The sequence below is a fragment of the Lepidothrix coronata genome, unplaced genomic scaffold (assembly GCF_001604755.1).
Source record: "Lepidothrix coronata isolate B3197 unplaced genomic scaffold, Lepidothrix_coronata-1.0 Scaffold193, whole genome shotgun sequence".
NCBI classification, from domain to species: domain Eukaryota; kingdom Metazoa; phylum Chordata; class Aves; order Passeriformes; family Pipridae; genus Lepidothrix; species Lepidothrix coronata.
Genome location: NW_016690373.1, coordinates 827,984 through 854,806, shown reverse-complemented (window position 1 = coordinate 854,806; position 26,823 = coordinate 827,984). Strand labels below are relative to the sequence as shown.

Here is a 26,823-nt window from a genome sequence, read left to right as displayed (position 1 = left end):
CGGCTCGCGCTGCCTTCCCGTGGGCGGCGGGGCAGATGCTGGGAGTGAGCTCCGGGGAGAGCGCAGGGTGCGGGGGAGGAGAGGTGCGGGGAGGAGGGTTCCGCGGAGGAGGGTTCCGCTGTGTCCCTGCCCCCCCGAGACGGCTCCTACTCTCCCGCCGGCCCTTCTGCCCCGCTGGTGGGTACGCGGGCACCGCGCAGCCACGGAGAGCTGGTGGCGCTGGGCTCCGCGGGTCTCGACAGCTCTGGAGTCGCCGCTCCACGCCCCGGAGTGCGGCGAACAAAAAGCCCTTGAAAGCTGTGCTTTCATGTTCACAAGCGCTTCTCGTGTCTGCTGCATAAATGAGCTGCTGTTTGCTTCAAACAGTTTTGGAGCTGGAGTTGAAGGAATAGGAGCTACTAACTTTTTCTTGTGGCGGGTAAGAGCTTAAAAAGCCCCAATTACGGTTCTGTTTGGTGAAAAGCCTTTGACTGTTTGACTTCCTTTGCTGATGGCTGTCTTCATTAATTTGACCTTGGACTGAAAGCTTTACCTGATGTTCATGAAAAATCTCGATACTTAATACCTATTTACCACCTTTATATTTACAATTGCTTTAGATGGATGCTTTTATCAAGTCAACAAAGTGGTCTAGTAGCATTTAGTGAGTAAGTGGCAAATTGATTCAATCTCTAGGTAGGTTTCTTAACTCCTGTATAATCTCTTTCAAGCACACCTTCACCATCAGATGTAAAACAAGTTAGGTATGTCACCTGGAAGCTTTTTACCATAGAAGAAGGTTGGTTGTTTTTGGGGGGTTTTGGTATGTTGTTTTGGGGGGATTTTTTTTTTAACGAGAAGTAAGCTTCTTTATTAGTTCAGTAGTAAGATGCTTAAAATATCAGTGAAGGATGCAGTACATTACTTTTTCTCAGTTTCCACAACTTGCAGTTGCAATCCTAGTAGAAGAGAATGCTGTGAATGAAAGTAGCTCACGTCTGTGGTTTTTAACATGCCATCCAAAACCGCTAAAGGGTGGATGGATAAATGTAATATATTGGCATTGCACCATTGCAATAATTACTGTATTAACCAGCTTTATAAACCAATGCTTTATAATTATTGATTCCTAAAAATTACTATATCTTGGTATTAATGAAATATGAATGTATTGTTCTTATTGTATTACTTATTCACATATCTAAGTACAGAAGTGTCTCTACACTGAGATGTCATCTAGCAAACTAGTGTCTCCTAGAACTTGAAGTGGGTGAGATGCATTAAACAAAAGGAGCAACAGTTTTGTTAATCACAGTTTTGATGTTGAAGCACAGAATTGTTCGTTATTTGTAGGAGTAGTCTGATCAGCTTCAGTGAGATTGGGACTTCTTGTGTGAATCACTGGTTCTGATCCTCTAAAAACTTTAAGTGTAGAAAAAATGTCACCACACTGCAACTTTGTTACAATATTTCACTCTAATTTCTAATTAACGATAATCTGGATATGTTGAAGAACATATATGATAAACTGTTTTGTCACCATTATTCCTGTAAAATCAACTTCAGCTAACATAAGTTGAAGCATATGGTATTTAGAGAAAGCACAAATATTTTTGGCTATGTGTAAATCTCTTTTTTTCTTCTCCCTCAGCCCCTAGAATAGATATGAATGTTTTTGATCACCAGTGATGTTTAATCTGCTATCTCTGTCTTTACAAAATTAGAAATAAATTTTTAGCTGCCTAATGTTGTATGATTTCATGTATGGCAGCTTCTGAAAAATACAGATCTATTCAACATGATATTTCATGTGATGAATGAACCTTAGCTGACAGTAAGGGTGTTTTTTGCCCCATATGGGCCTTCTCAGAGCAGTTGGATCAAATGTGGTCAGACAAGACCTCATTTACTTCACAAAGGGGAGGAGTACAAGGTTTGTGGGCAGGGTGTAAAGGGAAGGTGTTCTAGAACTATGAGACAGAATAAAAATATGTAGTTCTGAAGTGGAAGTTCTTGTCCCTAACTTGCTCCCTTTCTTTGTCATTGTAGCAGTGTAAGGTGTAAGTACTTTCCATTCTTTCTTGTCTGTGGGGCACTGACTCTGCTAAAGCCACCTGCCACTTCTTGTCGTTTTATTGCATGCAGTTGACAGCTGCAGGTGGGAAACAGGGTGGTTAGAAGGGAGCTGAGACCCTATTGTTGCATAGCAGAGACCTCTGTTGGTAAGATAAGATGATTATGTTTTTCATCCCGCTTTCTTATCCAGAACTCGTCAGAGTACTCTTTGCCAGTGTTATAAGAGCATGAAAAGTGGTCGTCAAGTATGAGTATCAAATCTAATACAGGAAACTTATAAGACCTAGGAAAGTCAAGTGAATTTCAAGTTGGGATGCTTTGCCCTTTCTAAAGTTTCCCTTAGAAGATGGATGATGTTAACTTCAAAGTTTCAATGCTTATATGTGTGAGAAACCTGCTAGTTAGCCATAATTTAATCATGCTTCTTTAATTCTTGAGGTGGTGTGTCTTTCATGGTGGAACTTTAATTTTTTTGGAGAGAAAGAAGAAATATTTTTCTGACATGGACTTTGAAATATAATGATGACTACTGCTCAGGCAAGCAAGTAAACATAGGAGTAAATTTTGGAGGACAGCAGATTCTGGAACCCTGAAAGGCTCGAAGTTCTCACTTCTGCAATGTATTTATTACGTATTCTTAACTTATTGTTTGATATTGCCCTCTTTTTACATATGCGAAGTAGGCCCCACACTACCTTAAAATTATGCAATCATGTTTCTTAATGCAAGTTCTCTCTCCTGAGTTCAGTACATTACAAATGATGATTGCTTTTCCCTAGTATTGCTAGGGAGCAAGCATATTACTCTTAACCTAATAAGATGTATTTTGAATGATGTACTGACCTCAAAAAACTATGTCCACAGTTTTCTTTCTTTTAATAAAATTGAAGATAACCGAAGCATTTTAAATATCAGTATCTGGACAAGAATAAATAATCTTTCACCTCTGTTTGCTCACACATATTTTAGAGGCACAAACTTATTCTAGATCTTATTTGAAAGCATATGAGGTGAATGGCTTGTGTGCAACAGACATCAGTGTAATGCCACTTGATATCATGAGAGAACAAATTTGCCCAATGGCAACATATTGCGAAGTGGAGATAGAAACAGGAAACATGGGGCTGGCACAGTTATAGCTCCTTTGGGCCTTGCTTTCAATACAATGTGCCTTAACTATTAATGTGCCTTTGCATTATTTTTATGAAAATGTTGTAGCGACAGAAACATTATTTTGTGCCCTCAACAGTGATCATTTCTTGTACACTGGTTTATTTCTTTCTTTTAGGTTATAATCAGTATATAGTCTTAGGTGATTTTTTAGTTGGAACAATGGCAATGGGCATGATGATGGCATGGTCCAGTACCACAGGCATTCATTCATACATGTCTGCTGAAGTTATTTGAACATGTTTTGGTGCTAAACCTACTGAAGTGCTCTGATGTTTAAGGTCCATAGACCTGCAAGCTTCTTTTGGAATATTTGTTGATTATAGAAGATACATTCTAGACCTAAAGCTAAAAGATCGCATCAAACTCTTAACGATCAGTCAAAAAATTGAGCTTAATAAAGCGTATAGATAAATTGAAGTCCATAATAGTCGATGCCAGTTCTAAAACACTTGATTTTGAAAATTTACTCTGGGTTGTGGGACTCCTGATGATTGAAGGTGTTGGATTTGGCAAGAGTGTTATAAAGTCAGTAGATTTTATTTTAAATAGAAAATATTTCACAGGTGCAATAAAATTTCACACCTAAATCAACAGAATGTATTTTGGTACAGGATGCTTTACCACGTGCTTTCTGTGTTCTAAAAGTCTTTGAGATACATACTATGACAAGATCATCTTGTAAAGACATGGCAATTCCAAAATTGAAATACAAGCTGTCAGCGTGACCAATAAGATTTTTAATATTGCTCGTGATTCTGTACTACCTTCTGTTAAGGACTTGTTTTTTATTCCAATTGTGACTGCGGAATATTAAAAACATGAAAGTACATAATTAGCTTCGTTTCAATATTGATTTTAATAAATTGTTTTTATACTGATTTTTTTTTTTAACCAATATTAAATCATCAGGTTATTGCATATTGGAAAAGAGGTATAGGATTAATATGCCTTTATTACACAAAGCTAATATAGTTTTATTTGAAATAATTAATCTGCTGGGAAGTTATTTGGGCTGTTCTTAGTTTTCTTTAGTTTTCCATACTTCAGGTAACCTGCTCAGAAAGAACAGACCTCTCAAATTTTGTTACAGCTCCATATTTTAGATCATTAGGCTTAGTATAGCTCACCAGTATTGTTTGTATTGACAATTCTATATGAAACTTGACATAAAAATATACAGTTATTACAATCTTCAATTTCTTTTTGATATGTCACACATCTGTTTTCAGAAGCAAAAGAAAATATTGACATTTACAATAAAACATACTTTTAACCTTATGAAGAATCCTACTTTTGAAATTTTGGTAGTATTATATAGATGGTCATAATTACATAAGTACATTAGAACTGTACCATATTTTATTTATTTATTACTAAGGAATATAATGACTATAAATTGATATGACTTGGAATAATCACTTGATGTTCAATTCTAAGCAGCTCAGTTACATTTACAGCTTTATTTCACTTCACACTTCTGTAAAGTTTTAACTCCTATAGCAATTAACAAAGCATATGAAGTATTTATTTTTTCCACTGCTGCTATGTGAAATCAAGAAGTTAATGCGGATTTTTCTCCCAAATCTCATTAATTTCAGCATGATTCTTTAAATTAATGTTCAATCAGTTTATTTCATTTAGCTTTTAGGCTTTTAGCTTTACTGTCTTGTCTTCTCTGAATCAAGTCAAGCTTGTTTTACAGGACTGCTTTACTGTAATACAGGAAAGAATTGTTTGTTGTATTACTATTCTTAGTTTTAATTTTTTCATGACATTACCACTCTTGAATTTCTGTAGCATTCCAAAGGGAATGAATAGCAAAATTGAACATGATCAAGATTAAAACTTTCTTGATACTTTTTTCAAGGTTACTGAGGTGCAAAGTCTCACAATTTGTCTCTTATCTAATCTTTTTTTACTTAGCAGATACTCAGTTACTTTTTGGCCAGAAGATATAATATATGATGTGTGTATTTACCCATTTGGTATCTTTCAAAAAATAGATGAGAAACATTTCTTGAAGCTTCTGAGTTCCCTTAAAAGTATTTTTCCTGCTACTCTGTCCACTGTTTGGACTTTGCTATTACTAGAAATTGTTTTGTTCCTAATATACCTCATTTTTTTCAGCATTAGCATTGTCAACTTCTCATGACAACCTTGTGCACTTAATAACTTTTAAAATTTGTTGACTCTCATTTTTCATTTTTCTACTTGTTCTACAGTACTTTTTAGATGAAATTGTTGTGTTTCTGTCATTCAGAATTAATTCTGAGATTTTCCATTTGATGTTTCTTGCCTTATTTTTTTTCTCAGACTTAAAAAAGCAACCTATGTTGAATACTATATATGTATTTATTTGTATTACTTGATAGAATGTCTTCTTTTTTTTACCCACGATGGCATGCATATAATCTGATAATTGTCATTGGCCTATGGGCCATTACCATCACTGAGTGAGAATAACCATAAAAATGTAAGCTTGGCTTTCCCATAGAGTGCCATCTGACACATCTCTTTGCCTGTTCTGTTTTTTCCTCAGAGACTTTAGCTCTTTTTGCTCTTGAAAATACAACTTATCTGAAAAGATATCAATAATGCCACTGAAGTTTACTTTCTTCTTATTGATTAGAATTTATTAACTAGGGTATTCATGCAGTAAAATGTGAAATTTGTGTTAATTATAGTTTATGCTCATTCTGGTTGTATATATTTGGAAGCATATTATTGCAATAGTTCAATGTTGTAAAGCATTTTGCAACTGTTCTTAATATTTTTCTATAGTATTTTCCTCATGTTTTGAGTTTCATCCTTTCATTTGTCAGTCTCTACTCTTAAATTATAAAAATTTCTTATTTTGTCTTTTAAAACAGCATAATTAAACATCAGTCCTTAGGCTCTGAAGAAGGCCAGAAATGTTTTAAACATTAATTTTCACGTGTCGCTGAAATTAATTATATTATACAATTGTCATATTAGGTATATTAGGATCCAATTCAAATACCATGTTTTGTAAGGTGGATTTATTAATTCTTTTCTTGTTATTGTTAGATTTCGGAACTAAAATTAACAGTTGCATTTCCAGGTTACCGACAAAACCAAAAAGTAAGAAACTGGACTTTTAACACAAATAATCCAATAACCAAAAGGAAAGTAAGCAGAGAAAAAATGTTCTGTTGTCCAGGCACAATATTCTTAATAATTGCGGGGATGCAATTTGTTGATTAAATAATCCAACAAAACATCCCGATCTAGAACTTCCTTTCCATAATTGTTTCAAATAACTTCCTTTTTTGTAATTGTTTGTTCATTACTGCTTCTTAAAAAATAATTAAGCAAGGCTTTATGATCCATTTTTTATTCTTTTCTGAGATTATGATTAAAATTGTCTGAGACAGGACATAATTTGGTTATGCTGTCTGAAATGTCTTCTATAATAGTCTTTGCCAACCAGATGAAAAACGGTCATGTTAACACATCTTTAGAAGTAATATCCTTTAGGTAGGTTGTAGAAACAGATCCTGTGTATGCCTCCAGTGGCTTGCAGAATGAAGTAAGAAGAGGTTTTGTTAGTTACTAGGCAAACCCATTCTGCTGGACATTGCAATACAGAAGGAACATTCTCATGAACAGCTATATATGTGGCATATCTGAAGAAATTTATTTTTGTCTGTTGATCACGTACTTGACTGGACAAGGGATGTTAGGGATGTTAGATTTACAAATGTTAATGTTCTCTAATCTAGACTGATAGCAGTCTCTTCTTTTGAGAATTAAAGCTATAGAAACTTTGTATTTATTGTCTTGCCTTTAAAAGGAATATGATTTTTAAAGCCTATATTTGTTGTTTAGCAGCTTCCAGGGAGCCATCTGAAATATGTTAATGGCATTGACAGTATATATTTTGATGTGCTGAGTGACATGAAGTATTATGGACTTGTGACTTCTGCAATTTAAGTTTAAACAATGTAAATATAATTATTTTTCCTTTTTTTTCCCTTTTTATATTTTTTCTAGGGAGAAAGGTTTAATTGTAAGAAATGGATGCCAAAAGATTACAAGGAGATGATAAACTGAAGATGCTCGTAATTTTACTAGCATATTTGGTAAGTTAAAAATTAACATTTTTTTTCCCTGGGTTGAAAAAAACTGTTTTGAACTCAGAAATTATGTCTTTTGTTTTACACATTACTGCTAACACTAAAAGTCTTAAAATGCTAAACGGAGACAATTGCATACGTGTTTTACTGGTTTGAAAGTAAGCTTGGTCAACTGATTTGTGTAATTCCTTGCTCCTCTTCACATGCAATTATAAAATTTTACCTCGTGAGCCTCTTCATGGAGGAGGAGGAGGACAGAACAGAACATAGAGGCCAGTGGACCAGGACAGAACATAGAGGCCAGTGTAGTGCTGTGAAAGTGGTACTGCTTCACTTCCAAGATGGTAGGTAATTTGCAGTGACCACCTCTTTTTGCAGAATGCTATATACATAATTTATGAGTTTGGAGTATTCCGTTTATTGACAGAACATAGCATAGGACACAACTACATTGTCTACTAAGTGTACTTAACTCTGGCTTGCATAGGCAAGGTAATTAATTCTTCGTAGCTACCAGAAAGGCTTTGGTCTTTCTGAAAAGACCAATACGCAAAGTAAGAATTTAGTAGCAGTTGTGGCAAACGGGCCGCAGCAGTGACTCCCCCGGGCAGATGGAGCTCGTTAGCCCTGTAAGGCAATCCATCTAAGAGAAGGTCACTCTAAACAAACCTGCGTCCTGAGGACCTCACTGCCACTGTCCAAGTTTGCTCGGCCCCGGCAGATGAACCTCAGGATTAAAGGGTAGGCTCAGTTCAGCGCACGCTGTGTCTCACCTAAAAAATCCACTGCGCAGGCTCGAAGGGTAAAGACCTTTCCCAAATCTTCACTCGTGAAGGCTGGCCATACCCTACCCTGTGGCAAACACTTTCTGTGATGGATGCCCCTGTGTAAATATTTAATTTAAAATTCTATTCAGGGAGCTCACAGGGTTTGCTAATATTCCTGGGTAAAATTCCAGAGACTTTGCATGGCTGATATTACTACTTGTGGTATTTCTCATAACTGTAGTTTCTGATTTAGTCAGATAATTGGATTCTCTGTCATTTGGCCCATTAAATAGAAAGTGATAGTAAAATTTAAAATAAATAGTATTCATACAAGTTTGGGTTGGTTTTTTTTTTAAATTTCCAAAAGGTATGAGTGATCTTTTAAAATTTGTCAATACATATGTTTAAAGGAATAGGTTTTACCTCATTTATTCAATTGTTGTAGCATCTTTAGAAAAATAAAAAATCTCAAATAAATGACACAGTTAAATGAGACGTGATGTAGCTTATTGTCATGAAAATTGCTTAGTAAATGGTCATGTGCATTTTTCTTAAAGTGAAGGTGAGAAACTTAACCCATGTTCAAACAATAAAGTATTTTAACATTCCAAATATCAGGTGATAATTAACAGGTGCCAAATATCAAGTGAGTCTTCTGAAAATTGTAAAATTATTGCAAGTCACTGAGTAGTGAGACCCTTTAATTTTCAGACCACTTAGTCATATTTGGAGTTAGATAATTAATTTTCATGGCCATATTTAAAGTTTTTGATAACGTGGAGACTCATTTTTAAGATCAAAACATGAATTTATTTCTCAGATTGAATACATTTTGATGATTTTACCTTTTTGGGTTTTGGTGGGTTTTTTTTAGCTAAGTAGGGTAATTTGTGAGACTGGAGACTGCAGAGAGCAAGAATTTAGGGACCAGACTGGAAACTGTATCCTCTGCAAACAGTGCGGGCCTGGAATGGAACTCTCAAAGGTAAGGAAATCATGCTTTCTGCAATTTACTCTGTTTCTGATGTGTGTTTATGTATGTGATTTAAAACAATGGAGATCTGTGCTTACGTGGAAATACTTTATTGTTACTGTTTTGGCATTTGAGCCTTTTACAGTTTTTCAAGAACTGTGTTACCTGGTTCTCTTTATATAAAATGCTCAGTTCAGAAAATGGTGAGGCCATTAATAAAGTAGACAGTACCATGGGCGCTCAAATTATTTTTTCAAAGGTGAGTTAGTGCTACAAAGGGGAAAAAATCCACAACAAGTTGACACTGAATAACCTCACTGTGTAGAGAAGAATATGAAAAACAAATTTCAAACTAGTGATTGGTACAGACTACTGAACTGGGGAGGGGGGGCTTTATTTTTGCAGTGTTGGCATTCACAATTGGTTTTGGATTTTAGGTAACAATGTTTAAATATTTTCTCTGTGACAGCTTGTTTTAACAGAAAGGTTTATAATAAAAATAAGGTCATAAGTACATAAATACAGGGTAAGATTCAAGTGAGAGCTAACATATTTCCTTAGAAGAGGTCAGAGATAGGTGATTGTTCTGTTTTTACTAGGTCAGGGGTTAGAGCTTTTTGGGAAGCTAGAGTCAAGTCATGCTCAATTTCTATGTTTTACAAATTACTAAAAATGCTATAAACCTAATTCCTGTCTTTACTGCACCTAAAGAAAGTTGAGGCCAGAAAAACACATGATAATATTTAGAAAGCACATAAGAAGTCCTTGATAATGTCATGAAGAAGGAAGTATTATTATTTTGAGTTTTATGTAATTGTTTTTTGCTTTTGTAACAACTCCATCTCTTCCAAAAGAAAATCCTCATAAAAGTTTTGGAGTTACCAGGTTTTTTAGGAGAGCAAAAATGAATCAATGGAGATGAATGCTGATGAGGTTATGGGCTTGGATTCAGTAGAACTAGGAAGTTCATTTGGCAAAATTTTCAGCAAAATTTCAAGTCTGTATGTAAGTCATGAGGGGGATCTTAGTTGTTTTCAGCACAGAGGAAGTAGATGCTGTGTATGAACAAGGATGGAGAACAATGAAGGAAGACATAGCTGAAAGGAGGAGGCAGGGATATGTTGGGATTCACTAACTCAATTACTGGAGGTGAAAGAGACAACAGAATAAGTTATGTGTCATGGGGAGATTAGGTGTTTTGGGCAAGCAGGTGTGTTGTGCTGGAGATGTGAAGATGGTCAGGCAAAAGAGTGCAGGGTGGTATCATGAAGGGTGAGCAGTCCTGTCAAGGCTCATGCATAAGCATAAGAGTCTTTCGTCAGTGTCCAGCCACTAAACTACATCTTGTCCATCATTAGAGTGTAAAGTTGTGACCAAGACATAACTGTACAGTCAGATCCACAACTGATAGGTGGGGCCATAAAGCACATGCCCTTTGCATATAGAAGGGCAAACTCTGTATTGTACTTCTACTAATAGTGTAGAAAGGATGTTAGAGGTGGAATTTAGGGTGTTCAGGGGAATTTAAAATATTTTGAAAATTTAATACAAGCCATTACTAAGTCTAGTGTGTATTTGTGTTCAAACTACAGCTAGCTTTCAGTTTATGGCTTTGTATTTCTTCCTATATTCAGCTCTGAAAAAAAAAGCACAAGTTAAGTATTGATTTTGTGTATGGTTTGAAGGGATTTACTGAAATTGAGTGACACATTTTCCCTATCTCTCCCCCCCCTGTGGCGAGTGTTCAGTGCATTGACAGAATACTTAGTTTCACACTTTAGTGAGAATTGCTTTTTATGTCAGGTAGTATTAGTTAAGGTTTCGTCGTGCAAGCAGTGCTGCTGAAGCAGAGATTTGAACATGATTTATAACATGGATGTGGTTTTGTTTGGATGTTTTGTTTTTTTCAGATTGTCTTTAAATTTGTGAACTCAAAGGTTCTAGGAGGTGTTTTAATTTATAAAGGTACTTGTAAATATGGCACTTTATAACAGTGGGCCAGTACTATGTCCATTGATAAAGCTTACTTAACTAGCTGGCAAATAAAAAACAAAAGCATAAAAACTAACACCTTCAGTAATTACTCCCAATTTAATAAAGGAACGCTAAACTAAAACAGGGAGGTTACAGTTTGCAATAGTACACTATTCAAGTTATGTTTTTACTTCAGCTACTTCAGTCCTGATTCTTAGGACTTAAAATATGAATGCTTTATCAGTTTTTTACTGTGTAGGCAATTACTTCTCCCAGACATTAATAGACTTCCAAAAATTTTTTTTCTACTATACTAGAACTGAAATAACTAAAGAGATTTTGCTCAAACCTAAATGTGAATGGAAGCATAATTTCCTTTATAAATAGAGATACAATTTTCTGTGAATCATAGCAAAGGATGTGATGCTGTGGCTGTTACTGAAATGTGCTTGAAAGTAGTCTTGCGGAGCTACAGCTTGAAGCAACAAGTATGTTAAGTCAAAGGTCAGAATGCAAGGGGAAAAGGGATTTAATATTATACTTGAAGTAATTTGCAGCACAAGAGGAGTTTTGTTTGCTTGGGTTTTTTACATATGAGAAAGCAATGATGTAATCATGCTGTAGTTTAATAACAGTTTCTTCATACTGAGTAATGTGTCTGTTTTCCTATCAAATATTTAGTGCTCATGGATAAAACCAGATATACTGCTGGATATGTGAGCATGATTGTATGCCTAAGTATATAGTGAAATACAATGTTAGCGCTACATTTTTTTGGTTCAGTTCCCCCTGAATGTTTTAAGCAATTGACAGACAAGTTTCTTTTTTCTTTGTAACAAAACATCTCAGCCTATATTGTTGAATATAAAAGCTCAGCTGCCATGTAGCAGTGGACCATGTGAACCACTGATGTAAATATATGTCCTTAATTCCTTCCCTTGAAACTCAGTTCAGGTAGAACTTCTCCTGCTGGTTAAATTGAAGCAGACAGGTCCAGTGTCAAGGACTGAACTGCAGAGCCCTCACTTTGCTCTTGTTTATGAGAAACTACTTCATCTTAGTTACAATCTAAATATGTAGATTTTTTTTTTTGTTGTTATAAGTAGCTATACAAAAATATAAAACAAAATACCACCTGTACAGAGTAGATTTATGTATGTGTGTATATATATACTTTTTTTTACAACTATTATTTACAACTTCAGCAATACATATATGACCTTTGTTGCTATACTATGTGAACATTTCATACCTCTCTAAGTTGGGGAAATGCTATTGCCTTTTCTCAATTTATACATGAGACACACATAAATCAACTTGCCCATGGAAATGCAGGAATTTTTTTTGTGAAACAGAGTAGACAGAGGCCATAGAATAGAACAAGAGGACAGAAGCTCTCTCTTCACAAGGCATGGCATGGACAAGACAAGGGGCAATGAGTGCAAGTTGTACCAGGAGGCAGGTTTTATTTCTATATTAGAATGAATTTTTTTACAAAGAGAAAAAATTTGCTGTGACAGCCTCCCTAGGAACATGGTAGAATGCCCATCACTGAAAGTTTTTAGGATGCTATTGGACAGGGTGTAAGATCATCTCGGTTCAGGTCCCTGACCCAAGAAACTGTGAAACAGGTGTTCTTTCAACGTTCCCACTCACTTGGCTGTTCTGTGATTCTATGATGAGTGTTTAGTATTAGTTGCAAACCAATGCTCAACCTATTCAATTGACTTTCCTGTCTGTAAAGATAAGCAATTCCATACACCCTTGAGAGCATGAAACAAAACTAAACCAAACCACCAAAAATCTAGCCTTATTTCTAGTTCTGAATCTAGACTATTCTTTTCAGCTTTTGCTGTCACAGTTTAGTGGGGCTCTCCTTTTCAAAAATGTTTTTATAGTAACTTTTTCTTCCTTGAAATAAGAAAAAATAAAACACCCTCAACTTTTCCTTTCTGATTCCCTATCAGCTGTTCTAACAACAGCACTACAGATGTTGCATTAGCTTAGAAATAAAATCCCTTAATCACTTAGGTTGATTGTATTTTTTATAAAGTACTTTTAACACATTGCCATCAGAAGAAAGCCAGCTTTGTTAGTGTATCAACAATTTAGATTTGATGGGGAAGGGAGTGAAAGCTGCTTCCCATGTTTGTTTGCTTTTATTTGTTCATTTAAAAAAAAGAAAAATCTCTATATAGCCTTTTCTTCTCATAAACGTCTGTCCTTGGTAATGTTTGCAAAACCTTTGAACCACTGAAGTAGCTTACTTTTGACTGCGTGGGGGTTTTGTTATGAGTTGTTTTTTGTTTGGCTTCTTTTGGTTTTTGTTGTTGTTGTTAAGCAGTGCTTTTTTTCTGGGATGGATTGATTCGAAAGGAAGTGTTTGCTTCATGTGGCTCAGCATTATTTAATTTATCATTCATTTAATAGGAAGCAAAGCATCATGTAGTCAAGCAAGTGATTTAATATCTTTCATTCTTTAAGTGGCTTCAATTTGCCAGTGCATGAATAGTGATTGGTGTGGCTTGGTAGCAAGAGCCTTTTGTCCTGTCTTATATGTGTTTCTGAATTAAATCAAACCTTATATATGATTCAAATCTATACAAATCACAGTTAATGCAGAAAAAAGAAAATCGTTTGGATTTCAGTCTTTTTCTTGAAAATGTTCAAGTATGGAAATGAGAGTCCTTTGGGTCCTTTCACCTTTCATTTTCTTTTTAGAAAAAAAAAAGTTGGGTAATTCTATGGCTTCCATGTCTTTTTAAAATTTATATGTATGTATATATTTGTATATATGTAAAAGCAATCCATATCTCAGCTTTATCAAGCTTATATTGCAACTCAGAATTTATATTGACAATATATGACAAGGAAGGAAGAAAAAGCAAGAGATGAAAGTGAGAGTGCTTTAAGCCAGCATTGCCACCACGTAAGTAATGATAAATATTGTCACCAAGAGACAGCTGCTGTACAGAGAGCCAGTGGGACAGAGGCAGCTTGATGGCTGCTAAGGCAGGGCTGCGTATCACAGGTTGCTTCCTTGCACCAGGTATATGATGAAGAAAGAAGAGACCAGCATGTTGTCTCAGAAAAAGGAATTATGAATTAAACAGGCAGGTACTGTTGGAAACTACTCCTGAATGTAACAATCCTCATGCACCTCTGTAACATGAGAGGTGGTGTGCCATGATTGACATGTTGTCCCAGGGGAGTTACCGAGACCAGCTGCAACCATGTTTAGCAGTCACTCTAACTTTTAACAAGCCGCAAGAGAGCTGCTCGTGAGGAAGCCCTGCCATATGTCAGCTCAGGAGAGCTAAGGCATGTTTCTGGGGAAGTCCCATGGAAACTCAGTGAGCTTCCTGTAGGCTTGTTGAATCTTACTCACTGAGGAAGAAACTTTTCTGACCCTAACCTTGCAGTTTACCACAGCAGCTAAGTCTGACATGTTTGCAGCAAACTGTTGCAGCGTGTCCTCCTCAGAGACCTCTGCAGATAGATTGGATTCTAGATGAGGTTGATCCACAGCCTGTGGTATTTCAGGGAGCTAAAACCCCATGCTATTTAACAAGGCCATGTCCTCAAAGGTATTAGTGAAGACTTCATTTCCCAGCACCAGTGTAGTGCCACAACCTGTTATGTGACCTGACATCAGTTAGAAGTGTCTTAATGCCTGGAAGACTTTTTCTTGAATACCCAAATATTCTTCTAATCATCATGGCCTAACTAGAACTTTCTCTACTCTGTTGTCAAAGAACTTACGTAGGTTGTGGATAATCAGTGAAACTAGAAACAAATTCTAAAATGTGCTTGCAGATTATGATCTTAATGGTGCCTGAAAGCATTTTTTTAATGAAATATGAGGTTATTTTAATTAAAAGAATGTTTAAAATCTAATTTACTGTTCATTTACTTTCTCTGTTGGATTCAACTTTTAGGGGAAAACCATACCACTTAACTCCATTACCTTTTATAGTCTGCTATACTTTTGGTTGTTCTGTCTGAATCAGTGTTTGGATAGTATCTACTGAAAGAAAATTTTAACAGTGCCATGGTAGTACTTTGAGGTGTCTGTATTATTATATGCTTTCAGTATTTTTAGCTTGAAACTAAATTGTGCATTTAGTTAACTACCTTTGCTACAGATTCCTAGGTGTCCTTGACCAGTCACCCCACTCCATACTTGAAGTTTGTTTCTGAGAAAAATTGTTCTGGAGATACATTTGTTAAAGATAATGAGATGTCACAATATTCTGATAGTGAAAGCTCTATAGGTATTGAGAAAATAGAGGTGCATTTGAATTTTGAAGATTTTTTTTTTAATTAATTTTAATGGCAGTTTTCTAAATTAGTGTTTCACATCTCCTGGCTTGTGCTATGTGTCATTTGGGAGAGAGAAATTTTTCGTTACTGTTGCCTGGTACCATTGAAAAGTGAAAGTGGAAAGGGGAGAGCATGCTAAGTGTTCTTCACAGAAAGCTTCACAATACAAAGAACAAAGACAGCATATATTTATATGCTCTTTTTTTCTGGCACAAAAATAAAAAATGTTTTTTTGAAATCTAGCTAATTGATGTTACAGGTTTTATTTCTCTTTTCTGCAGTCCTGAGGTGAACTGCACAGGAGATGAGCTCTCTTTTAAAAATATGAGTGGGAGGATAGAAGGGGTGAAGGGAGTTGGGAACTATTCAGATCTCATCAGCCATATAACTTGACAGCTTTGTATACAGAGCACTGAAAAAAATGGTGCACATCAGTTTTGCACATGTACTGATAAAAGATGAACAGTCAATTGTTTGTATCTTTGCTGGACTGCTAAATTATAAAGTCCAAGATTTCAAAGAGTTTGAATCCATCATCTAAATCATATCCTTCAGTTTGGGGAATGTGGTTAATTATGAATACAGATCTGTTTGAAGTTCTGCCTGGTTTACAAGCTTAAATATTTATTTGCACCTGCCAGGCAGTTAACTACCTCAAATATTATGTGAACATAAAAAGCACATACATAAGTTTTAGTTGTTATGGATTGTATCTGAAGAATTCCTGGCAAGGACTTGGAAGCTGTCTTTGAAAAGATTGTAAATTCATTGGGCAGAAGATTTCTTTATATTTCATCCACCATTTTTATAGCTTTTAAGTAAACCATTCCATGATATAAAGGACCACTAAGATGTGTCCATACACCCAGCTATAGCAAAGCAGATCTGATCTAGAAACAATTTACTCAAGCTTTGGTAGTTTGGGCCAGAGAGTGAAGGAATTTAATTCTGACTTTCATTTCCTGCTTGGTTTTGATCAGAAGCTTCAAAGGTAGTCTGGAAAGGAAAACTTATAATTAAGTTAATTTAAGCCTTATATTTGAAAGTTTGCTAGGAACTTGGGAGGGACTGATTCCAAGCGATTTATCAAAAGATCCGAATATACATCGTTTGACTGAGTAATAAACTACATTTCAGCTAAAGAAAGCAAACCAAAAATTAAAACTTGTTATGTTTCTGGGTCTAGAGACAGAGGAGGAAGACTATTTTTAGTGTCCATTTGTAGTTGCTTTCATAGAATTGTTTGTTTTCTGTGTGCTTGAGGACTTGTTCTTCAGAGGAGAGTAAAGTTATTCTCAACATAAAAGAAAATAGAAAATTCTTAGATGTCCAGTAAAATGCATCTGAAGTTGTGTATCGCTACTTGATCATTTCAGTGTAGAAGCACTATAAAATATATATTGGTCAACTCCATCACAGAGCTTGTCCCATAGATGCTTTCTCAATGCAAAACTTTGGAGAATCCTGTGTGTTTCTAAGGTTCAAAGCTTTTTTACTGCAGCAGATTGGGTTAGGTCAGTGACTTAGGGAAAAATTGTTTATATGTATGGAACGCGTATGTTGTGGTGGAAACTGGTGGAAACCTTCTCTTAAGTTGCCCAAGTTGAAGATTTCCTGCAGTTTCACAATGGGAAAATTCCCTATTCTTCCACTGAAACCCCATACTGGAGAACAAGGTCCCTATGTTGTGCCTTTCCCACCTACTCCCTCCCCAGTAAGTCCCTTCCAACAATTTGTTGCATTCCTCTTGCTGTTTTCCAGTGTGACACTAATGCATCAAATCTTAACTCCAAAGTACTGAAAAAAATTATTTGGATATTTGGATGATAAAAGGGAATAGCAACTTTTAGTAATTTGATAACTCTTAAGAAGTAGATTGATAGTTCTTGATAATCAGTTCACAGAATTCAGTCCCCAGACTATTACGTATTGTTAAGTGTTTTTCTTTGCAGCTTGTCAGTGGTATTAGGTGTTCTTTTGCAAATTAATGGAAATAATTTCTTTAACAGCTAAATCTGGGATAAATAACCAACCCTAACAGTATTCCTTGTGTAGTAAAATATCATGCAGATCTGCAGAGCTGTTGAACTTTTCCAACAGTTTAAGAACTGTTAGGACTGGAGCGGATCGAGTTTCTGAAATTCTTAGTGGCTAAGCAACATTTCATGCCTAGCTGATGGTCATTAACTAGCTCTGGTTTATTTGGTAACAGAAATTCTAAGCCTTTGAAGATCAGTGCACTCTCTTTGGCAATTAACTTTGTTCACCTTAGCTATGAACCTTAATATCAAAGTGCTTCTTTGCTGTTTTTGTAACTAAGTGCCTTTATATTTCACTTGTCCCAGTTTCTGCACTTTCACATGACTGACCTAATTAAAAAACAGACAGCTCAATAATTCTACCATAAGCTAGTAATAATGAAACTGTGGGAGTCCTTGAAGCCCTTTATCATTCAAATACACAGTGGTTTCATGAATAAAGTGGATGACTAAGTATTACTTATAGAAGTAAGGGAGATTATTAGCAGTGGAAAACACATTTGAACTTGCTGAAAGGATGGCTTTTGTCTCAAGAAAGACCTACTCTCAGTAATAATTATACTAGGTCTTCATTTTATCCCAGCATTTTCTTCTTGTTCAGGCTTTCTGTGACTGAATAGCTTGCTATTGCTTGTTAATCCCTACAGGAATGCGGCTTTGGATATGGGGAGGATGCACAGTGCATGACATGCAGGCCAAACAGATTCAAGGAAGACTGGGGCTTTCAGAAGTGCAAGCCTTGTCTGGATTGTGCATTAGTTAACCGGTTTCAGAAGGCCAACTGTTCTGCCACCAGCAATGCACTATGTGGAGAGTGTTTACCAGGGTAAGCCCATTTCTGAAGATGAGACTTGAACAAATTCAAAACTAATTTGCATTAAAATTGCTTGTTCATGTTTTCCGGACAAGTGATTGTATCCTTTGTGTACCTGTGAAGGTCCTAGGTTCTAATCTTGGCCTTGCCAACAATTTACTGTATTATCTGAGCACTTAATTTCAGAATTGCAATCTTAATTATCTCATCCATAAAAATGGTTGGATAATTACCTACTTGATCTATGAGAGTATTGTCTATACAGCATCCAAGCAAAATATATCAAAACACTGTGTTACTGGTGTCTTACTTCATTGTTATGAAGAATTATATATTTGTAAACATACACAATTACTTTCTTGAAAACTGATCACATTATTTACTTGGTTTTTTTCCCCTCCTTAGGTCAATGCTTAATAATTCTCATGCACAGATGTTCTTAGGTCAAAAGCAGTGGCTGTGGTTTATGTGCCTGAATTTCCTTCACCATGTTGATAAATTCGTAGAGCGTGATCCTGGCTGAATTTGTTGTCCAGTCATCCCAGATCTCTGTTGCTAATCTTCTCTGTTTGCAGTATTATATTTTAAAATCTCTAAAAGGCTATTCTTTACATTGTGGCCAAGTTCTGATATTACAAAGCCCTGCCATGAATTTGTAAAAAGGGCATTTCTAATGCTTTTGTGAACTATTGACTGGTCGTTTAATTGATGGGAGTAGTTTATGAGAACTGATTTGCAATGATAACAGTCTTTGTATTTTCAGGGTATATATTTCAGACATGCTTAACAGTTCATATTTTGTTTCATGTATATATCTCAGCTGTTTTATTTAATTATTTATTAAATACTAGCTATCAAATATCTGAGCAGTGTGAAGCTCCTTCTGTTATTCTTTCTTAAGCCAGAAGTGAGGTCTTTTTGTTTAAAAACACTTAGTAATGCTTTGGTAACTAATGTTAGTTTAAGTCACTGTATAAGAAGGTGCAGCCCCAGGCATTAGATGTTACTCACAACCACTTTTGATACTACTTGCAGCCACATGATGGATTGATTTATGCTTTTATTGCATATTAATATACATGTATGGTAGGGCTTACCTGGCTGTCAGCAGGGAGAAGTTTTTCTTTTGTAAACAATGTAAGATAAATTTTGGAAGATGAGAAAGGAACAAAAAAAAAAAAAGCCACAGTAAAACATGAATTAAGGGCAAATCTAAACTACAGGACCTGGGAATGCTTCTCAGTATTCTGGTCTAGAATGCATTCTAGATATGTGTGTTGAATGTGTATTAAAATGAGAGCTGTTTCCACAACCTGCATTTACTTGCAGCAAAGTTGGAAACATGAGGAGGGAGAGAGTCATTCATGGTAAGGGTAGTCACAGGTCATTTAGTCTGGACATTTTGAGTAACAGAAGTGTAGAACACACCACCACTCATCCTTCAGTTTAGATGCTGCCTAAGCGAACGGAAGATAGAGCTAGCCAAACCAAATGGTGTAGCTAATGTTTTACCTCTCACCAATCATATTTATTTCTGGTTTGCATGGGTTTTCAACATGCCATTCCCTGTTGTTCACTTTCAAAACACTCCAAGTGAGCATGTCAGCTAAAAACAAATATTAACACATTTCATTCAGAGTAAAAGACCTTCAGTCTTGCAGCCTATGAATCTGTTTCTATTCACGTTGTTAAAGCATGGGTTTCTTGAGCAGTTGGAAAGCTGTTTGCTTTAGCTGATACAGACTTCATACTTTAATGGCATTTGCAATGTTAGTAATATAACATCATTAGAGTTTGAGTTAGTACGTTTTCTTTAATGTGCCACTACCTCTACAGAAACAATTTATGTACTTATCTTGAACAGGCCACAGCTGCTGATTCTGCCTTAGTACTAGTGACTGGTTGAAAGACAGACAGACCTACTCTAGATAAGTTCTTTAGAGGATTTCATACATACAGATTTGAAGTATCACACTCTTTAAGTTTTGGGTTTTTATTTGCTGCTGCTCTTGTTCCCTGCTTTAGGAGTGTAGGGTTTTGCCAATCACTGTAGTCAGTAAGCTCTTCAAACATAAACTCAGTAATAAAATTCTTGGAGGGTCTTTAGAATAAAATGTCGCTGACATTTGGTCCATTATATGTTGCTAATGGTGATAATTACCTTATAATATCTTGTTTATTTTTGGAGAATTATATAGATTAAACAGTTCCCTTTTATTTTTTAGATATGTAAGTAAGCTTTCATAAGGTAAGTTTCTTCATACATGTCATGTATGTTGTAGTCTATGTGGAAAATGGGATATTGATTTCTGTCTGAAATCTCCAAAGTTGTTTATTTCTTCTGTAAACATAAGATTATAGTTACTATGCATTTGGACTAACAGAGTTAGATTTCTCCTGAGTTTACTTTAGATCTGCTGTTGCACTATTAATTAGTATCTACTGTATTTTGTTTACTTTTATTTTATTTCCTAATAATTTGCACAGATTGACAAAATTTGCAAGTATAGAAGATTTTGTTAAAACACCTGATTAATTTTGTGTGGAAAAAATAACTGCTTTTGATTAACTGTTTTTTGGGTTTTTTTTCATTCTTTTGTCTTCTAGATTTTATAGGAAGACTAAGCTTGGAGGCTTTCAAGACATGGAGTGTGTTCCTTGTGGTGATCCTCCTCCTCCCTATGAGCCTCACTGTAAGTGGTGGTTTTGCTTTAGAGTGTTTTCTCTTTTAATTTCGAAGCCTGGGAAAGAAAATGACGGTCACAGTTATGAATTCTTTTAAAAATTCATTTTTTGTTAGGAAATGGTTTTGTTAAAACATTTCAACAGATCCAATACTATCATTGAGAAGTTCCCTGAAATGACCAGTCACTTGCGGAATAAACTTTCCTGTCATACCCCACGTTCAGGGAGTCTTGATTCCACTTCTGATGTTGTCATATTAATTTTTTAATTTCTGTTTTAATACCAAAAGAAAGGCAATTGTCCTGGACCATCTGCCTACTATCAGGTAGGCCTCAACAACTATGAGTCCTTTCCTGAACACCCCAAAAGGGTAATTTGTTGGTACCTTTAAAATTAACCTTTCTACCAAGGTTACTAAGAGAGAGAACAATATAGATAAATATCTTTATACTGCTATATACCTGAAGAAGTAATTGGCTTCTCTATTTGTTTTTTGCCAATGAGAGAATTAGAATCTCTTCAAAGGTGAGAACCTCTTTATTCTGCAACAGGAGCCTTGTTGCTACTTCTCCTAAGACTGTCGATGTCTAAATCCCATCAAGTGTATAATTCAATGAAAAGAGTGACTTGTACTTTTTGCATTTATTGCTGTCTATAATATGAAAAATAAATATGATTCAACATAATCATGTGGAAAACTTTGGCTTTACTTGTTTATTTCTGTAACTGAGAACTTATGTTTCAGGAGTTTCTTCCCCTATTTCAAACAGAAACAGTTGTTTATAGAAAGAATAAATTGTCATGTCCTTAAATACTTCATGCTACTTTAAAAAAGACACACTATTTTTTTTTAAATTGTGCAAAATTAAAATTGAACCAAGAATATAGAATGTGTGTTAAAATCATACTTTTTAATAGTTTTATATTGTATTAACTTCAATGAAATAAGGATTCTTCAGCATTTCATATATTGCTTAGTCTTTTTTGAATGAGCCAAATTTCCTTCTTTTGCTTCCATTCTAGTTTTAGTCCCTTTTGGGTGATAAACCTATAAACCCTGATTTTTCAGACAGAATCTTTAATAAAAATTAAATTATTCTGAATCTCAGGTATATAATGAAACCCTCTCAAACCCTAAGAGAAATTGACAGGAAACCACATGTATAAAAACTTGTACTATTAAAGATTGCAACATTCAAAACCAGTAAATCAGATTGCTGTAAAAAGACTAAGTCAAATAAGTTCCAATGTTTTCAGCAGTAACTCCTGCCCATGTACAGCACAAGCCTTGAAATTAAATTAAAAAATGTTCAGCTATTTTTGAAGTGTAGACAACATGATATCTTATAAATGTTTAGAAAGTATGTTCTTCCTATCAAACACTGTCAGGTTTGATGCCAAGAATGAAATCCTGATCTTGACTTACTGGAGCAAATCACTTCAAATTTGATGAGTTGCAGAAGGTATTTCTAGACAGACTTCGAACCCAAACAGACCATTTCATATATACATGTATTTTAATTCCTTCAGTTGGGCAAATTAGGTATTATCCCCTTCATCTGTTTTCACTCTTTTTATCTACAAACAAAGTTGGTGAAATCTACAGTGCAACAGTTTTTCGTCTTGTCTAGGATCTCTAATTTATAAATTCGTTTTATACATTTTTTTTCTCTTTTCTTGGTTGTTCCCTTCTTCTAAGAAAGTATGTTCTTCAAACATGAATTCTGCTCTCTGGCACAATCGAAGACAGGGAAGAAGAAATTACCTCCCTTATTATTCTGATTTGGCTGTAATTAGTGACTCATGTCTATTTCATATTTTTCAAAATCACAAATTATTATTTTTTAAAAGTGATGATAGAACAGTTACCAAGTCTTTTAAAATAACTCAGAATTGTTTAATTGGTAGTGATTTGGCTTCTGTAATTGAACCTAAGCTTGGATCCTAAACTGAACCATTAGGAAGCCATTACTAATTTTAATAGACAACAGGCAACCCCATGGAGAAGAGTATTTTTTCTGGCACAAGCTGCAGTGGTAAATCCAGATAAGAGACGTTTTTGTGCCCTACTCTCATGAATGTGACAAAACCATTGACTAAGTAACAGAAGTGGTAACAGTGAAGTTGTGAGAATTGGCAAGTATTTCTATCTTTTACAAGTTTGAAATCATTAAAATGTTTGTTATTTGCATACTAACCACTTATTAAAATCCTAAATAACCAAAACCCTACCATGAAGTACAGTTACGATATGTCACTATGGTTTTCAGAAAGCTTTTTTTCAGAATTTGTGTATTGGTTTTCAGGCCTCTGACATAAGCTGCCTCAGTTTTGGAGAGTGTACATGCCTTTCTCAGAACAGCCTAGGAAGTTTTTTCTACGATAAAACTAAGTGAACTGAAATCCTTTTGAGTTTTACTTAACATCAGATAGGGGAAAATTTAAGACCAAGACAAAAACATGATTCTGTAAGGAAGTATAAATAATGGTGTGCGAAGGCAAACCTTTCCCACCTAATGCTGAAAATGTTGGCAGTTTATTTCAATAATGGATATATTTTGATAGTTAAGACTGTGCTACTTGAAGTTAAATGGAGACAGATCATTAGTGTGTGGGACAAGTTCTCAATGATCAGAGAACTAAGTTCTAATTCTCTGCCTTTTTTATCCTCTCTTTCCACTGCGAAACAGAAAGTCAAATATTAGTGCAGCAAACTCTTGTATTACAGATGAAAAGGAAAAGTTTAAATGTCCCATTTCAATGAATTAATTATCCTGCGAGGTGTGTGGCAATCTCTTGTTTGCTTTAGAACATTACCATAAAGGCACAAAAGCTCACAGCCCCCTACCTGGACTACAGGTTCATGTTAAAGCTGAGACATGGATCGAGTTCTTTCTAGTAGCAGTTGATTATTACCTGGTTAGCTATAAATCTAAATACTTGCTTTTATCTTCTTTCAGTAGACATTTTAAAACAGATCTGGTTTAAATATTTACTCATGAAGAAATGAGTTTGTGAATTGCTAGAGGCAAAGTTGAAAGGATTCTATAATGAACAAGTAAAGAGAGTATTAGAGGCCAGGAGAATTGTTATCACCTTTGTGTTAACTTTAAAGGGGACACAATGACTTATGTGTGTTTTTAGGATGTCAGAAAATGAAATACACAATGATATATTTATCTTTTAATTTACTTAGTTCAGGTAAACAAACTGTAAATACCAATCCTATGTACAGGGACAGCATCTAAACATTAGAAATGAAAGCATGTTTTTAAAATTACTATTTATGTTCACTTTGTAAACGGAAGACATTTTTTCACTTGAAGACATTTTTTTCTCCACTGAATGACAGAAAAGGATTCCTTTGAATTGGGAATTAGAGTGAAAACCCAATCAATTAAAAATGTAATTTCTGGAATAGAGGGTACCATAGACTGTCCAAAAGTGGTGAAACAGTAATGTAGATACGGTTCAATGATTCTTTTTTCTTAGCACCAATTTATGTTTGCAGAGTTCACTCTACTGTCTGCTCAGGCCAGTGTTGTGCTTTCTCAATGGTTATGCTTAAACTGTTAATGAAACTCTTAAGTAAGCTAGATGGTGATTCTCTCTGATAGAAAAAGAATCAAAATAACGCCCTTTTAAAGGTTATTTTTAAATCTAATGTTAACCTCAGAACACTTGTGGTGGCACAAGTTAAGGAGAGATGAGGGAGTAGTTCAAGTAAGGAGCAGAAGATTTTCCAAAAATTAGCACTGTTTTCTTAGAACAAGCAATATATTTTCAGCTAGTCTGTCTTAGCAAACAAACAAACAAACAATAAACATTAGAAACCATACTCCTTATCATCTTTTGGCCATAAGAAGATGGCAGATTAAAATTAAAGTAATAGAATTTTTTATCAGGTTGGCTATGCCAGCTATTCTTACAAGTGGTTACTGTTGTATTGTTTAATTCAAAATGCAGAAAAGCACCAGAATCACAAGAATACTTTAGTCTCTGGACAGGCTTTCTACTAAGCCGAAGAGCCTGTGACATTGAACTTTTCGAGATGTATTAAAGAAATAATTCCTAGAACTTCCTTTCTGGACCAATCTCCAGTCAGTGGTGTTCCCCTGTTATGTGCAAATTCAGTGTAGAATTTGACTGTACAAACAGTTAAATTGGAATAAATTGCGAGAATCAAGGAAGTGAGGAAATTAACACCTAGGCACCAAGAGAGCGTTTTATAGCCAAACTACCACTTAAACAACAGACTTGTCCTTTTTTTTTTTTCTAATATAACTTTTTAAACCATAAAAAATTGCACAGGTTGTCCAACCAAAATCATTCTTGCTTCTCCAGGACTACTGCTTGTCTTCATGACAGAGCAAAGAGCATGGGAAGCTGAGAGGGGACAGGATGGGGGAGGGATACCATTCTGTGAAGCTTGGGAAACTAGTTTCTACATGTTCCAGGAAATAAACACATTCTTTGCTTCAATGAAGCAGAAATGTTTTGTTGAATAAGTCACAACAGTGGAAATATCTGCAGTTTGATTGTAACATTATGTGTGTTTGAAATAACCCGGCACTTGGGTCCAAAGTTGCTGCTGCCATGAATCGTATTTTCAGATATTGATTTCGGTTTCAATTATAAAGAGTATCTCAAACTAAAAAATGAACAGTTTTTTACTAAGATGAGGAATAGAAGTAAAGACTGTGGCTTGTTGAGACAAAATACATAAAGAAGATCATAGTAAAAACATTGTGTTTTCATGTGAGGCATCCATATCTTACCTACTTTGATTTTGTTGAATTCCTTTGACACTTTGACTGCCTTCACTAAGATTGATCACAAAGCTCTCTTTACAGTTTTCTCCTGTAGATTTTTTATTAGTTAGTTTCTATATGGTTACAGTGTTGTTTTTTCTGAGAATTAAATATAAGTGTCCTAAACTGGAGCTGAGTCTCACTCTTCAAATCTACAAGGTATGTTGTTTCACTAATGAATGTTGCTATTTAAGGGATAAAATCTGGTGGTATTTCCTTCTTCCTGGTGGTGAAAGAAGCTAGTGTAGGAAAAGTTAGGATTGTGTATAAATCTACTCCTTTATATTTACAGGATTAGAATCTGTGACTTTGTAAACTTTCATGTGAGTGTAATGGGTATTGGGGATATGCAAGGACTATACTTCAGAACAGAGAAGATAAAAAGCTAGAAATTGCAGTCTGCAGGGTTATAACATATATTGTTTTGTAAGGGGGAGCTGGAAGATTGCTGGCTACGTGTGTATTCTGTAAAATACTTTCACCAGTGGTAAAAGAGAAAAAAATCCCACTGTCTCAGCTTTGTTGGAGCTTTTTGTATTATTTCATTAAAAAAAAATATAGCATTTTAACTTGAGAGTAATTTTTGGACGACATTCAATTCCACATTAGTTCCACTGTTTACATAGTGGAATTTTAATTTATTTGTATCACTTTCTTCTTTCTGTTTACAGAATTTTATGATTTGAAAGCTGTCAGACTCCAGATAATGTTTTTCTAGCAATTAAGTTGTTCTGTAATTTTTATTTGGTTGCTTTGTACAGTAAACTTTGTATTGCTAATGCAATGTGCATATGAGGCAACTGGCAGCTGAAAGTATGTAACAGATGAAACTATTCTTAATTACTTTGTTCTATTCCGACATATATATATGTCCATCTTATCTCAGTATTTGTTCTGATTTGGGGATACATCACAGCATCTCTCATAATCCTCTTTGCCATGTTGGACACTGTGATAGAAAGCAGCTGGAATATTGTATAAACCTTTCACAGAAGTCATAAGGAGTGACAGCTAATTTAAGTACAGATAATAGCATCACGAGCTTATAAATATCAATACTGTTTTATTACAGAGATGTTAGCTTCCCATTATTTCAACACTGAAATGTACAC

General features: G+C 35.2%; 1 protein-coding gene across 3 annotated transcripts in view; it reads left to right on the top strand.

Annotated features, from left to right (window-relative positions):
* TNFRSF19 (TNF receptor superfamily member 19) overlaps window positions 1-26,823 on the top strand; it is a 59,467-nt gene that overhangs the window by 5,938 nt on the left and 26,706 nt on the right. For 2 of the 3 annotated variants that reach the window (XM_017831604.1, XM_017831603.1), the window contains 4 exons: window positions 7,243-7,331; window positions 8,967-9,077; window positions 18,049-18,227; window positions 20,823-20,908. In XM_017831604.1, the coding sequence (XP_017687093.1) occupies window positions 7,266-7,331; window positions 8,967-9,077; window positions 18,049-18,227; window positions 20,823-20,908 (442 nt within the window). In that variant the 5' untranslated portion in view covers window positions 7,243-7,265. Of the gene's footprint in view, window positions 1-366; window positions 419-7,242; window positions 7,332-8,966; window positions 9,078-18,048; window positions 18,228-20,822; window positions 20,909-26,823 lie in introns of all 3 variants that reach the window. The other variant, XM_017831605.1, reaches the window with a different exon arrangement.